The following is a 15,658-nucleotide window of genomic DNA, read 5'->3' as shown; positions in this document are numbered from 1 at the left end:
ATATGAAATAAACTCTTCTGCATCACACACCTGCTGTCTCTTTAGCTCTCCTTTCACAAGCTCACACCCAGGAAACTTCCTCTCCAAACTGGCGTCACAAACAGGATCTCACATGCAGCTGAGAAACAGTCAGTTGATCTCAAAGTCCTTCTTGGCTTTTGCCTCACCGTATCAAAGCTTGATGAGATCTCAAGAGCTGGAATTGGTCTGCACGGTTGTGAACGACTATCAGAGATCTCTGTAGGTAGGAGGGTGAGCTGCTGCTGGTCGGGGCAGCTGCTCTCCTGCCTGACCAACAACAGAGACATCTTTTCCAAATTGAGCAAAACTATTGAAAGAAAGCAAGTCAGGATCAAGATCAAGGACAAAAACAAAAGCTTTCTAAGCAGAAGTTTGGTGCCCTTTGAATAACAATGGAACATTGGAACATAGAACTATAAACTTCTTCTCTGTGTTGAGTGTCAGTCTGAGCTGTAAATGGATGAGTGACAGTGGAAACTGCCCTCCACTGTTCTCAGCCTTGGTCTGTATCAGGTAGGACGAGTTCAAGTGGCCAGTAAAAGACCTCTTTGTTAGCTTAGTCACTCTTGTGTACGTACAAAGACCCGAGTGCTGTTTAAGTGTTCAAATCTGAAGTTCAGGGTGAGTGTTAGGCCCAGATGTGGAGGCACCAGAATTAAAGTGTGTGAAGGTGACATGTTTGAAAAAGTTGACTCGTTCCTTTGGCTACGTTTTCAAATTTAAACTTCCTCCTGCCAGGTTTTCTGAACAAAACAATGGAAACAAGCACCATGGAACAATTCTGCAATTCAACAGCTGAAACAAACAACACAAAGCTGGAGAGGATATGGCTGGCCTCAAAACTGGAAGAGTGACGTGATCTGGCAAGAGAGCTTCAAAAATGACAGGAAAGCCCCACGTAAACCTGGAGCAGCCTACGACTCAGCATGAAGAGAGGACAATCAGAACAAGCCCAGGTTCCTCTTCAGCACAGTGGCCAGACTGACAGAGAGCTGCAGCTCTGCTGAGCCCAGTGTTCCTGTTTCCCTGAGCAGCAAGGACTTCATGGAAGGATTCAATGGTAAAATTCTACTGATGGACATCAAATTGATGGCCTCCTGCAGTCCTGGAGAAGCACATGAATCAGGCAGCTGTCAGGATGGCAGCGGCTCGTCAGAGGAGGATGGAAACTGTTAATTACTGAATGTTGTTGGCACGAAGAAATGCTGCTGCCTGCACTCACCACCAAGACAGTCCATCCATCCATGCATCCATCCATGCATCCATCCATCTATCCATCCATGCATCCATCCATCCATGCATCCATCCATCCATGCATCCATCCATCATCCATGCATCCATCCATGCATCCAGCCATCCAACCATCCATCTATCCATCCATCCATCCATCCATCTGTTACAAGAATTGTGGGTTCTTCAATGCAGAAAAAAAATGGCTGGAGTCACTAAAGCAGATTGAGGTGTTTTATTTTACCAAAAAGTGTGAAAAAAACTAGGATAGCCAAAAATAAAGAAGCAGGGGAAAAAAACTAGATATAAGAAATATAGCTGGGCATATGCCTTCTCGGGCCTGCAGCTACCCCAGACTGACTACCTGAGCCTTTGTGGCCAGTGGCTTTTAAGCGCCAAGTCCCTCCCTCTGGACCAAACCATAATGACCTGGCAGATAACAAAAGTACATAATAAAGGGGAAACGACACATAAAAGGCCATCTACAAAAGACCTTATGAACAAGAACAAACTCATACAAAACACTACCCGTCGCACAAAAGAAATAAACTCCAAAATCATAACAAAAAACAACTAATTGCCTAATTACTTGGCCTCTCACATGGTATGCCCCACCATTTGCACACGTGTGCAGAGGAAGTGCAGACGGCTACTTCCTGTTGCCTATATAACCCCGCCCCTTTGAGCAGCTCTGGTTCAGACCCAGTGACTGTGGAGGAGAGAGACAGCAGTTAATCTCAGCAAACAATTAAGGGATTGTGAGTGAATAAATAACCTGACTTTGCCTCAACAGTAGTGGTGTGTTTTCTTGACTCTAGGACTGTAAGGGAAGGTGGAAATGGTCGATTGTGATTGTATTGTGGTGCGTGCACTCACCACAATGGCAGAGGGGAAAATGGAAAGTGACCTGGTTTGTAACTGAGGGCCCGTCACTGAGGAGACAGCAGCACATGGCAGTCGTCACATTACCACCCTCCTCTCCTGCAGCGGCGACGTTTGGCAATCTTGATAGGAAGTCTGCTGTCACATTCTCCTTACCTGCTTCATGTCGCACACAGAACTTGAAGGGTTGAAGCTCCAGGTACCACCTTGTCACCCTGGCATTCCGGTCTTTCATTGACTGGATCCAAGTCAGAGCTCTGTGGTCTGTCTGGAGGTCAAACTCCCTCCCGAGAAGGTAGTATCTGAGGCTGTCCAACGCCCACTTAATCACTAGACACTCCTTCTCGATTGTGGAGTATCGGGTTTCACGGGGCAGAAGTTTCCTGCTGAGGTACAGCACTGGGTGTTCTTCACCTGGCTCACCCTGTGCCAGCACCGCACCTAATCCCAAGCTGGAGGCATCCACCTGCACCAGGAAGCGGCTCGTGAAGTCAGGGCTCTGCGGCACCGGGGAAGAGCACAATCTCCCCTTCAGGCCCTGGAAAGCACTTTCACACTCCCCACTCCATTCCACAGGGTTACGGGCTGACTTGCAGGTGAGATTGGTCAATGGGGCTGCCAGGGTGGAGAAGTGAGGGATGAATCGTCGGTACCAACCAACTAGGCCAAGGAATGACCGCACCTGAGACTTGGTACGGGGCCTGGGGCTGTTCAGAATCGCCTCAACTTTGTCCACCTGCGGCCGGACTCCAGCTCTTCCCAACTGATAACCCAGGTAACGCGTTTCCTGTTTGGCCCACTCACATTTCTGCAGATTGAGTGTCAGGCCTGCCGCATTGATGGCACCCAGGACTCGGCGGAGGTGCTCCAGACGTTCCTCCCAGGTCAGGCTGAAAACCACCACATCATTCAGATAGGTGGCACTGCAGTCCTCGGTCCATAAGCCTCTGGAAGGTGGCTGGAGCCCCATGTAGGCCAAAGGGCATTACCGTGAACTGAAAGAGGCCGAGGGGGGTCCTGAATGCAGTGAGGGGCCGGGACTGGCTCTCAAGGGGGACCTGCCAATACCCCTTGCAGAGGTCCAAAGTGGTGATGTAGTTTGCATCGCATCGGGTAGGCATCGAAGAATGAGATGGCATTCTATTTTCGAAAGTCAATGCAAATGCGAAGGGACCCATCCTTCTTCGGCACAATGACAATAGGGCTACTCCACTCACTTCCAGATGGCTCAATGACCCCCAGCTCCAACATTAAACGAATCTCTTCCTTCAACGCCTCCACCAACCGTTCAGGTACTCTGTAGCACGCCTGTCGTACTGGAACCTGCCCCGGTTTGAGTCGGATGCCATGCTGCAACACATCTGTACGGCCTGGTTTCTGGGTAAACAACTGGGGATAAGTGTCAAATATGGCTTGCAGTTCAACTGGCTTCTTACCATCCAGGTGAGAGAGATCCACCTTGGCAGACTGCTTCCAGGCTTCCACTACACCTTCAGAGTCATCCTCCCCAACCACCTGACGGGCCAGCAGTGAAGTGATGGAAGGAGGGCTACCTCTCTCCTCCCAGGCTTTCAAGAGGTTCACATGGTACGTTTGCTTCTGTTTCCCCTTCTCTGGATGAAGAATCTCATATGTTGTAGGCCCCATTTTCCTCGTAACCACAAAAGGTCCCTGCCACTTCGCCAGTAGCTTACTGGTTGATGAGGGCAGAAGCAGCAAGACCTTTTGACCTGGTTTGAACTCACGTTGACGTGCTTCCTGGTCATACCACTACTTCTGGGTTTCCTCTCCACGAGGCCATCTGTCTTTGGATGGTAAGGAGAGGTTCTGATAGGAGTTATGTCCAACTCCTTATGTAGCTGTGTCATCAGGTGGGAAGTAAAGTTGGTTCCTTGATCAGTCAGGATTTCCTCCGGAATGCCAACATGGGAAAAGAGCTGGACAAGGGCACTGATGAGTTTTGGGGTGGTTATTGATCAAAGAGGGAAAGCTTCCATCCACCAGCACCATCCATTCATCCATCCATCTATCCAACCATCCATCTATCTATCCATCTATCCAACCATCCATCTATTTATCCATCTATCTATCCATCTATCCAACCATCCATCTATCTATCATCCATCTATCTATCCATCTATCCAACCATCCATCTATCCATCCATCCATCCATCTATCCATCTATCCAACCATCCATCTATCTATCCATCCATCTATCTATCTATCCATCCATCCATCCATCTATCCAACCATCCATCTATCCAACCATCCATCCATCTATCCATCCATCCATCCATCCATCCATCCATCTATCTATCCATCCTTCCATCTATCCATCCATCTATCCAACCATCCATCCATCTATCCATCCATCCATCTATCTATCCATCCATCCATCTATCCATCCATCCATCTATCTATCCATCCATCCATCTATCTATCCATCTATCCAACCATCCATCTATCTATCCATTCATCCATCCATCTATCCATCCATCCATCCATCCATCTATCCATCCATCCATCCATCTATCCATCCATCTATCCATCTATCCATCCATCTATCCATCCATCCATCTATCCATGCATCCATCCATTCATCCATCTATCTATCTATCTATCTATCCATCCATCCATCCATCTATCCATGCATCCATCCATTCATCCATCTATCTATCTATCCATCCATCCATCCATCTATCCATCCATTTTCTACTTCTAATCCTCTTGTCTGGATGAACCTCGTCTCCACTTGATGAAGATCTTTGGACTGTGGCAGGAAGCTGGAGTACCGTAGAGAACCCACGCAGGTGCAGGGAGAACATGGAGACTCACTCAGACAGACCCCGAGCTGCAGCCGGGGCTGGAACCTGAAACCTTCTTTCTGTGAGGGGACAGTGCTGACCACTGCACCTCCGTGCCGCCCCCAAGACAATTTGTTTTTAAATCTTGTCAAGACAATCGTGATCAAAATGTACCTGAAATACTGAGATATAATTGAAGAGGCCATATCGCGCATGCACGCACACACACACTGACGCACACACACATACACTGACGCACACACACACACACACTGACGCAAACACACGCACACTGACGCACACACGCAATTTTCCATCCATAGAAACACTCATTGCAACAGCGCATGTTAACTCAATATTTTTCTTATATAAGAGTGATAAAATTATCCTTTTTAATCAGACTGTTTATTAATTTATTGATACACGCTGACATTTATTTTTGAATGTCTTGTATGTGTGCGCGCGCGCGCAGTCAGTCCTGAGAGGATGAGGAGAATTAAAAAACAACAGTGACACCTAGCAACCAGGCGCTTCAGCAGACGTCATCACGTAGCCCCGCCCATCACGATATAGCTGATATATGGAGACGGAAGCAGATCATCAACGGTTATTTCACCTCCAGCTGCTCGGAGAGTCTCGTACTTTCTGAGGAGCCACTAAAACTTGCAGGGACATCTTTGAACGAGCTTCTCCCAGCTTTTTGGGAGTTTCGGCGGCCTTCAGCGACCCTCGGGGAGCTTCAGCGCGGTAAGACCCGATTCACCCGCTTCTTATCCACTCATGGTCCACCGTGCGAGGCTGGGCTCAGTTCGCCTTCCTGCCCCGGACTGCAGTCCACAATGAAGTGAGATTGATAATTGACAGAAATCTACAGGAATCTGTTAGTTTTACAGTTCGTCACTGTAAACCGTGTAAATTATTAGGCTAAGCTAATTAGCTTAGCATAAGTATTGTGACTTTAGTTTGAAAAAGGCTTTTTTTGCTTGGTGATGCAGACAAAGGCATTATTTTGTCCAAAATGTCTTTTTCCAACATTAAGAGGACTGACTTGCTGGTCTCATTTCACTTGTGAATGAGGTCAAGTTCATCCATGTACTGTTTTATCAGGCTGGTGCAGCTCCAGGTTGGTATTTGTCATTCTAATGGATCTGTTCCTGGGTCTGGCACTGTATTAAAGGCTCCGTCTATTATCAGAGCTGATAAATGATGGTACAGTGTGAATTTAAGCTTCTTGGACTCACCAAAAACCAGAAAATAGCATAGTTTCTACTGAGCCTCATTTAATATTCACACCAAGTTTGACACACCACATGTTTGAGTAGAGCTTTCTCCAAATGACAGGGATCATAAAATGGAGAATTTCAATATAAATGCAATGGTAAAAACTATAAACTGCTGAGTCAATTTGATGTTGGATTCTATTATCATCTTTCCAGAGTTGACAAGTAGAGGAGGACTGAGCAGCAGAAGGAGGCAGCAAACGTAAGGTCAGAGAAGAGAGACGGACAGGAGAGAGTTCAGCTGACTTGTTAGGGATTGTGAATTCATTGTTGCTGATGTGACAGTTAATATTGACTCCTGGTTGTGGATTCATTAGCTGTTTGTCTGTTTTAATGTGTCGGTGGAGTCACATCATGTATTTTGATTCATGTGAAGTTGTTTGAATTTGACAGGATAGTAAGTAGAGACGATGGGGAAGGAGTGGTGGAGAATAGTGGAGGAGGAGGAGGAGAGGCAGAGGAAGCTGGAAAGATCCAGAAGGGACAGAGCTAAGCTGTTGGAGACTGAGAGGCTGGAGAGGGAACAAGAAGAAAAGGTAAGAAAGGCAGAGGAGGAAGACCAGAGGCTAGGAGAAAAGGAAAGGTACAGAAAAAGGAGGGATGCCTGGTTAGAGAGGGAGAGGTTAGACCAAGACGTAGACAAAGGGAGGAAGATGAGGGAGGAATCGGTTAGACAGAGGGGTGACATGGGGAAAAGTGCCTTAATAAAACAGGCAAGACTGAGACAGGTGATCCTCAACCAAGAGGAAACAAAGAGGAAGGAGAGGCTGCAGGAAGAAGAGAGAAGGAGACAGAGGGAGGAGAGGGAATGGAGGCAGAAAAATATCTGGGAGGGTCGCAGGGAGAAGAGACTGAAAGTGACAGACAGGGCTTTCACTGCAAGGGAGGAGAGGGAATGGAGGCTGACTATTTATTGGGCGTTTCGTAAAGACAAACGCCTCCAGTCCATCGCCCAAGCCTCCAACAGAAATAAGGCAGTTAGAGTGAAACGCTTTAAAACTGTCCTCCCACGTAAGTGAAGTGGTGGAGGAGTGAGACAGGAGGTGGGAGGGGTGAGAGACAGTCAGGCTCTAGGTGAGGGACAGTAAGAGGGATGGGGGACAAGACAGTAGGGGGTGAGGGAGGAAGTAGGAACGGTGGGGACACAGTAGGGTGGGGGTTTATAAGAGGTTTCGTTTCCTGCATTCCAACAGCATTTAGAGGTAGAAGATCAATTGGCTCCAATAATCAGACCTGCAGTTTTTGCAGAATCCAGCTCTACTCCACAGGACCACCACTGGCAGTGTCAACAGCAGTACTGCTGGTATTTGCAGTAATACCTGTGGTATTACCTTAACTCTGGGGAATCATTGTGGAGGTCGTGTATGATCTGGAAAATAGTGACGTCCCTAAACTGGGGCTGCACGATTTTGACGAAAGCTATTTGCAATTATTTTGGGACAAATAAAAGGAACTCTCAATTTTTACAACATTGTTCTAATTTTTCATAGAAAACCAGTTGCGATGGTCAACTGGAGTTGTTTTCTTGTTAATGCGCCATAAACACTGGCGTTTGTAAAGCACATGAGGTCTGCTGCTGCCACTGGGCCTGTGTGAGGAGAGCTCCAGTCACCTTTGGTGACCCAAGTGTAGGATAATGATGCCAGAAGATGAGATCCTGGCACTCACATGCTGGTGGAATGCAGGTTTTGCTTTTCCTTTCATGTTCCATCAAAAAGTAAAAGACACTGGTAACGGTACTCCTGGTTTACTGGGACGGGGTTCGATTCCCTGTGGTGTCTTGCTGATTGACTTGGCTTTACATGAATGGGAGGTCGGGGGAGACGTGGGGAGGGTGAGAGATTAAGAACATAGGAGCTGTAAGAAGGAAGTTGCACATCGTTTTTTTTCTCGTTGGAAATGTTTCTTATGTGCTTAACACAAATGTTTGCTTTGAAAGAATCAGACGATGACCCCCAAACCCCTCAGAACATGAGGAAGAAGGGGTTTGGGGGAGCCAGGGCTGACCCTGCGAACACAAGCCACAAGCATGTCTTCCTTCACCGCCTGCAGCCACCTCAGAACCAGATGATGGAGGTGCATTTGTTAGCAGGGGAAGCCCTGCGTCTCCTAAACCTCATCTCCCTCCTGACCTCAGGGTGAATAACCTGGAAAACATCAGATGACAAACACAAGTTCTTTCTTCACATGAAGTGACACTTGTACCATGGTTTCACAAGCAATATGAATTTTATTTATAAAATAAATACTACCTTCTCTCACGTTGTACGTCAACCCTAAAACTATTTGGTGTGTTCAGACAGCCTCATCAATCAGCAGGAATAAAACATGGAGGGCGGGCGGACTGGGACTGAGCCAGACGTGCAGACAGCCGCAGCTGCTTCGGTATGAAAGCAAGACTACTGCCAGTGTGCCGGGAGCGCAGGCAGCCGAGACCCTCAGAGTCTTCCTGCCTGCTCGTAAGCTTGGCACAGTGAATGGGAGGTGTTGGCTTATCTATCAAAAGTCCTCAAATACACGTTCCTCCAAATCAGTCGCTGCATGTGTTCACCCTCGGGAGTCGAGGCCACTTTTTCGAGTTTTTGATTCGCCTGGTCTCCTTGCGCAAAAATGTTTGACAGAACCTCCACAATGACAGGATCACGTTTCTCTTTCATATGAATTTATCATTTTATGACACAAAACTTTTAATATTGGGGCTGCACAGCTCAGTGGTAGACTCATCCAGGGTGAACCCCGCCTCTTGCCCAGTGTCAGCTGGAATAGGCTCCAGCCCCCCCCCCCCCCCCCAAAACAGATAAGTGGTACAGAAAATGGATGGATGGATGGATGGATGGATGAATGAACTTTTGATATTCAAACTATATATTTATTTATATTGTAAAAACCCTGAAACTCATCATGTGACAACAATATAATCTGTCACTACAAGTCATGTTTGAACTGTGTGGAGAAGGGATTGTTGGGATTTGTAGTGTTGGGTTTTGTCCTTGAGTAGAGACATGGTTGGATTCTGCTGTCATTAAACAGGTTGGTTGATACGATTGGATGTCCAGAGGGAAGAATGAGTCCGACCCTTTCAGAGCCAGCCTCGTGACTCCTGGATCAACTGGAGGGTCACAGGCTTCATGGAGATGAGCTGCACCATCTTAACTGGGTGTGTTATGGAGAGGAGGGGCCACCTCCGAAAACAAGTGTCATCACATGACTTGACGAGTTTATTGTTTTTACAATAAAAATGATGTGACATCAGGGAGGCACGGTGGTGCAGTGGTCAGCACTGTGGCCCCCCAGCAAGAAGGTTGTGGGTGGAGCCTCAGCTGGAGCACGGGGTCTTTCTGGGTGAGTCTCCATGTTCTCCCTGTTCCTGCTGGGTTCTCCCTGGTACTCCAGCTTCCTCCACAGTCCAAAGACATCAAGAGGGACCAGGTTAATCCAGACTCTAAATTGACCGTAGGTGTGGCTGGGAGAGCCAATGGTTGTCTGTCTCTATGTGTTGGCCCTGTGATGGACTGGTGACCTGTCCAGGGGGAACCCTGCTGGGATAGGCTCCACCCCCACCACCACCCTTTACAGGAGAAGAGGTAGAAAATGGAAAATGGCTCCAAACAAACCAATGTGCTGATGCCATGATTTGAAACCATCACCTGGTGGTGCGTGGCTCCAGTAGAAGTCCACTGTAACCAACCAATATAACTAGTGTTTTAACAATGGAAGTTATACATTATAACTTATGTTTGAATTGAATTATCTTTTATTGTCAGGGATGTGACAGGATTGAGCTCCTGTGAATTCAGAAAAACAAATTTTGGTTTGCTACTTGAAGTTTCTCTGCTATAATCCACCAATGAGAGCACACACGATCTATTAACTATTTTATACTTCCTGTAACAGCGCTTCACAACCGCTGCCCAGAGCATGTCGGTCTTTACATCGTGGACAATCATGCAGTTTACCTTTAGGCACCTTCCAGTGCTCTCCCTTCCCCGTGTGTGCACATATGTTCCATTTGGATGTCCATGGCTTTGTACTTGAGGTGATGACTTGAATGGGCCTGGTTTAGTACTCATCCTTGTGAAAACCTCCAAATTAGGGCCCAAACTACATTACCTAGGATTCTTTACTCAAGCTAGGAACTTCCTGTAACAGCTCTGATTGGTGTACAGCATCACGTGATCCAGGAAGTCAATTTGAGCACAGACACCGATTAAAACTCACAAAAGACAAAATAAATATCGGTCTGGAATATTTCTACGGAGGAAGTGAACACTTGAACTCCAAGGCTGAGTGTAAAGGGACACATTTGCCCTGGACTGGACTGAGAAGGTCTCAGCAGTCAGCGTCCAAGAGCTTTTCACTGGAATCACACGATATAGGAAAATGAAGCTTTGACGAACAAGTGGCCAATCTCAGAGGGTGGTTATGAAATAATTCAAAATACAAGTTGTTTTGGAATCAACTGCTTTCCTGACTGGGCTGGGACTTGACACCATGCTTCTCAACTTAAGACAAAATGTTTACGACTTGGAAAAGCATCTGGTGCAGCTATTTTATAGTCCTCTTTGGAGAGGGGGAGCTGGGTTACTTTGATCCTGAGCGTCATCCATGTGAACCACAAATACACAGGAAGCACAGAGTAAGATGGAGGTGCTGCAGACCAGCAGTCAGCAGGTCCCCGAGGGTCTCAGCCCCCTGAGGTGCACATGAATTCATCCCGTTCGACTCTGGGGCCTCAATTACAAACCTGTGCACAGGAGGCAGCTCACACCAATTTCAACACAAACTGGGATTTGTAAAAACAAAACAACAACAACAACAACAAAAAGTGCAGTCCTCTACAGAGACTGAATCCTGCACTTGAACATTTCGGAGGTGAGGTTAATGGATGGGCGACCATGTACTTAATCTCATACATTCTACTAATTTCCAGACATGTACGGCATGAGCGTTCTTTGTCAGCTGTGGTGTCGGTTTGGATTTGAAATGATAAATTTAGTTCTTAGTAAAAGTCAGCTGTGCTCGTGCTTTCTGGCGGTTCCAACCAGCCCAACGGAGAAGGCCTGTGCTCACTAAGGAGCACCAGAGCAGAGCTCTTGGTGAAGGTCTGGATTCCGTCACTAGTCAGCTCTTTAAAGAGCACCAGGCAACATACTTGTCTTTCAGTAAACTACTAAATGGAATTAAGGTCCACAAGTGTTCAGAGGGAACCTGTCAATACAAACAAGCAGTTATTTGAACACCACTAGATAAAGTGAGGATGCTAAGCCAGCGGCTGGATGAAGAGTTTTTTATTGAAAACAAAATGGTGCAGGGTCCAGCTCAGGCGATGCTGCCAGCATTGGAGGCGATCCTGGGCCAAAGGTCAGCGCATTCTTTGGCCACTGGTCCTGTGATGGCTGAACCTGCGCACGCGCGCGCACACACACACACACACACACACACACACACACAGAAAGAAGCAGTGTTATTCACTGGACTCCCATCAGAATGAGGAAAACCAGGGAGCTGGAACAGAACGGACCTCAACCCTGGTATGGAGCTTGTCTCATCACTGATTGAGCTCAGTCAGCCACAGTGTGGCGCTGCCGTCTCACCCACAGTGATGAAGCTCAATGTTCCCTTCTACGACAACTCACCCAGCCACTGAGCAGACAAAGCAAGTGCTTTTGGAAGGGGAACGTTCCTACCACCCTTCCTTACGAGACAACTGCTAATTGTTTATTAGCCACTCAATCATCCTGCTTAGCCGATCGGATGCCAAGTGCCACACGAATGGTCCCTGCCTGACAATAGAACCCAAGAGACTTCAGTCATGGTCTGCATGACGTTTCAGCCAAGCTGATACAGCTTGAACCAAAAGCCATCTCAAAAGCATCCGACTGCTCTCAGTGGTAGTGAGAGAATGCAACCTCGAACCAAACCCACCTTTCATCTCTCCTTTATTGTTCACTATGACTCCTGCGTTGTCTTCAAAGTAGAGAAACACGCCATCTTTTCGCCGATACGATTTCCGCTGCCGTATCACCACCGCAGGATGTACTGTTGACAGAGGGGAAATGCTCGATTCAGTGCTGTGCTGCCTCAATTGTGCTTTAGTAGAAGTTCAGTGCCATTTGTGTCTTTCCTCTCTTAGGAAACAAACGAGTTGATTCAAGTAAACTTGTTCTGGGCCTTAAAAAAAAAAGTGTCTGCACTTCTAAAATGCATTACCCTGCGTTCATTCCATGCACAAAAACCAAGTTGAAAAGCAAATGCACAGCTTGTTGTCATCCACTATGTTGATGTTCCTCTTGACAAAGTAACCATGTGAATTATCAATAAACTCAGGTTTGAGATATATCTCTATATAGATATATATCTATATATCTCTATATAGATATATATCTATATATCTCTATATAGATATATATCTATATATCTCTATATAGATATATATCTATATATATCTATATAGATATATATCTATATAGATATATATAGATATATACACACACACACACACACGCTTTGCAACCTGGTAGTATGCCACTGAGTCAGAGCAAAATATGGGGTATGATAATAATTGGAATGTATGTCGTAGACCCAAGACTGCTTTGAGAGAAATAAACCTTCTATTATATAAACCTTCTATTCTGAAGACAGGACAATGCCAGGAATGCTCCTGTGCAAGAGATGTGGAGCCCCTCAAAGAGCTGACAACAGAGGGGAAGATGGACGCGCTGGTATGACACAAACTCACGTCATCTGATGCTAAAGCGTTCCACTGGTGGAAAGCACAAAGCCAAGTTAGCGAGCAGTGGCGTTCCTGGGACATTGGGACCAGGGGACAAGTGCTGCCTGATGTGGATGAATAGACAGAACTTAACAGCACAGTCAGTGTCCTGAGGTTCCTCTGCTTCAATCAGCACAGCAGGTGTCTGACGAGAGGATGTGACTACACATGCAGTGGCGTGTTCTCTTCACACCGTCCCTTCTCTTTGTTCCAAAAAAGACATGAGCACATCAGGATTGGCCCCCTCTAGTGGGGGGGATTGATGACATTTTTAACTGGGTCACAATCACTTATCCAGTCTTATGCACATAGTGTCACTTAACCAATTACTAATGTAAGAGGCTGATGTGCCTTTTTGTTGCTGGTCAGAATGGACGTCCCTATGATCGCCTCAGTTGCAGCTGGAACCTGTAATTTAGCGGTAAACGATACAGGAAGAAGACACTCTCAAATTTGACTCCACTCAAGATGAACAACGACTGAGGACTACTTCGACAGATGGAACCCATGTGACTCATCAGCAACAACATGATGAAAAGGTCACCACTCACCCTTCTTCCTGAGCTCGGGTTTGCCTTTCTTGACCGTGGCCATCACCATGTCACCCACACCTGCAGAGGGCAGACGGTTCAGGCGACCCTTGATGCCCTTCACAGAGATGATGTACAGGTTCTTGGCACCTGAGGACAAAGCCAGTGTGTAAGAGATGAGTAGGTCAGTAGTTGGCTGGACATGAGGACAGCTTCGTGGTATTCGTTCTACTCAGAATTGACAGCTTGTCTCATCACTGATTGAGCTCAGTCAGCCACAGTGTGGCGCTGCCGTCTCACCCACAGTGATGAAGCTCAATGTTCCCTTCTACGACAACTCACCCAGCCACTGAGCAGACAAAGCAAGTGCTTTTGGAAGGGGAACGTTCCTACCACCCCTTGTTTGGTTTCATCGTTAGATCATGGCTGAATTTATCGTGTTTTAGGACCAAATGATCTGGAAACAACCTTGTGATTGAATGATGCTGCCATAGGATTTGGTATCTGAGACAGAACTGAGATTTATACACCAAAAACTCAAGTGCAAGTGGTGTGCTTTTATTCAGCACGATACAACCCAAAGATGTCGAGAGCGGAAGATTTTATCATGCTGAAAATACAAAACTGAAGTCAGTCATGCACTTTTATTTGTAAAAATGTATGCAGCCCTTGTGAAAACACTTTCCATATAAAAAGGTTGCGAGCACAAACTTCACTGTAAACTTAACACACTCAAATTTAGGCCAGTGAAGAGAAAGAACTGGACCACATGTTCAATCACCTGCACGAATGAGGGTCGTGTGTTTGAGACAGATTAGCTCAGATATACCTGTGTTGTCAGCGCAGTTGATGACTGCACCCACTGGGAGACCCAGGGAGATGCGGAACTTAGCTCCAGATGAACCTCCACGTCCTGCAAAAGACGGCAGCGCACATTCAAGAACCAATTTTATAACCAGACTTATATCACTCACTTTAAAATACAATGAATCCCTTCACCACAAAGATGAAGATCTGAGTACAACCCAGACTTCGGTCAGTGCATTTAACATCTGCTTCACTACTTTGGGTAAAAGTATGTGGAAACTGTAGAAAACAATCATTGCAATAAGTGTCAAGAACTTTTCTCTGCACAGAACTAGAGGGGCCTGGTGTACGTTGACTCTGGAGTTGACCATCACGCCATTCACAGCAGTCCTTCTGATGTCAAACTGGGAATCTTCAGTTCTGTTTCTGCCCCCCAAATCCACCTAAACCCTAAGTAGCAAAACACACCGTCTTCCTTCTGTCTTGACAAGTCAACTACTTTTGAAACTGGAGGTTTCAACCTTAAAATGGACCATACCAAAAATGCTTGAAGCAAAATTTTGTTCTTATTTTGTCACTGGAACTTCCTGTTCTAACGTTTATATCAGCTATTTTCCAAATGCTCAAAACTTAAATGTTTAGAATTGGAACTCAGTTTGACATTTCATTGGCAAGGGACAAAAACTATGTACAATTCTCAACCCAGTAAGCAATTGCAAGCTACAGTGACTATGACAGTAGAACAGCTAGCTAGATCAAATGGGTGCTGCCATTACTTCTTACATTTTATGCATTACAACAATCTTGTTTTTCCAGGTTTGAGCATAATCTGGTACTTTACACCAGTGAGTTCAAGTCACACCTGAAGCCTCGGTCTCGTCTTCCTTCCATTAGCCCTTGCTAGCTCCAGACACATTCGTGGTCACATTGATTGATACGGCGCACAACATTTTAGGTTGATTGTTCAATGGACAGTCCGATTATGTTGTCATTTTACGTGATAACAGTGAAGTCACCGGCAACTTGTACATGAAGTTTTCCCACCGTTTTAGCTTCGGCCGTACATGGCGGGGACCGCTAACGCTCACACTCAGTAGCGCCGTAAATGCTATCGATCAGACTGAGTCTGCCGTTGAAAATTAATCCGAACTATTAACGTCGAGATAACGCCTGTCTCTCTTTACGCCAACAAATACAATTTCAAGGCGAGGGCCGACGTTTACAGCGCAGATGAATGCAGATTTTATAAAGTGATTCACATACCTCTCTTAGACATGGCTGCGGTGTGGAAAAGGAAGATGGAGAAAGGACTTCCGGCATATAAAGTCCGAA

The 15,658-nt window shown here is 46.2% G+C and overlaps 1 protein-coding gene across 1 annotated transcript; it reads right to left on the bottom strand.

The window, feature by feature from the left end:
* Positions 1–11,490: 11,490 nt before the first annotated feature.
* Positions 11,491–15,658, bottom strand: rpl23 (ribosomal protein L23). Its single transcript, XM_086184158.1, has 5 exons — positions 15,590–15,658; positions 14,349–14,432; positions 13,541–13,669; positions 12,143–12,256; positions 11,491–11,619 (listed from the first exon to the last, which is right to left on the bottom strand). Exons 1-5 carry the CDS (start codon positions 15,600–15,602, stop codon positions 11,537–11,539), a joined length of 423 nt encoding a protein of 140 aa, XP_086040284.1. The 5' UTR covers positions 15,603–15,658; the 3' UTR covers positions 11,491–11,536.

The sequence above is a fragment of the Aulostomus chinensis genome, chromosome 18 (genome assembly GCF_037954235.1).
Source record: "Aulostomus chinensis isolate RoL2024-O1b breed Wild chromosome 18, RoL_Achi_v1.0, whole genome shotgun sequence".
NCBI classification, from domain to species: Eukaryota; Metazoa; Chordata; class Actinopteri; order Syngnathiformes; family Aulostomidae; genus Aulostomus; species Aulostomus chinensis.
Note: the sequence above shows the minus strand (reverse complement) of the source record. Positions and strands in the feature narration are given on the sequence as shown.

Excerpts from the sequence above, each read along its gene's own strand:
- rpl23 (XM_086184158.1), bottom strand. Across the intron at positions 12,257-13,540 it reads ACCCGAGCTCAGGAAGAAGG|TACATCCTGCGGTGGTGATA; the intron begins GTGAGTGGTGAC and ends CTCTGTCAACAG. Across the intron at positions 11,620-12,142 it reads CAATAAAGGAGAGATGAAAG|GTTCAGCCATCACAGGACCA; the intron begins GTGGGTTTGGTT and ends GCGCGTGCGCAG.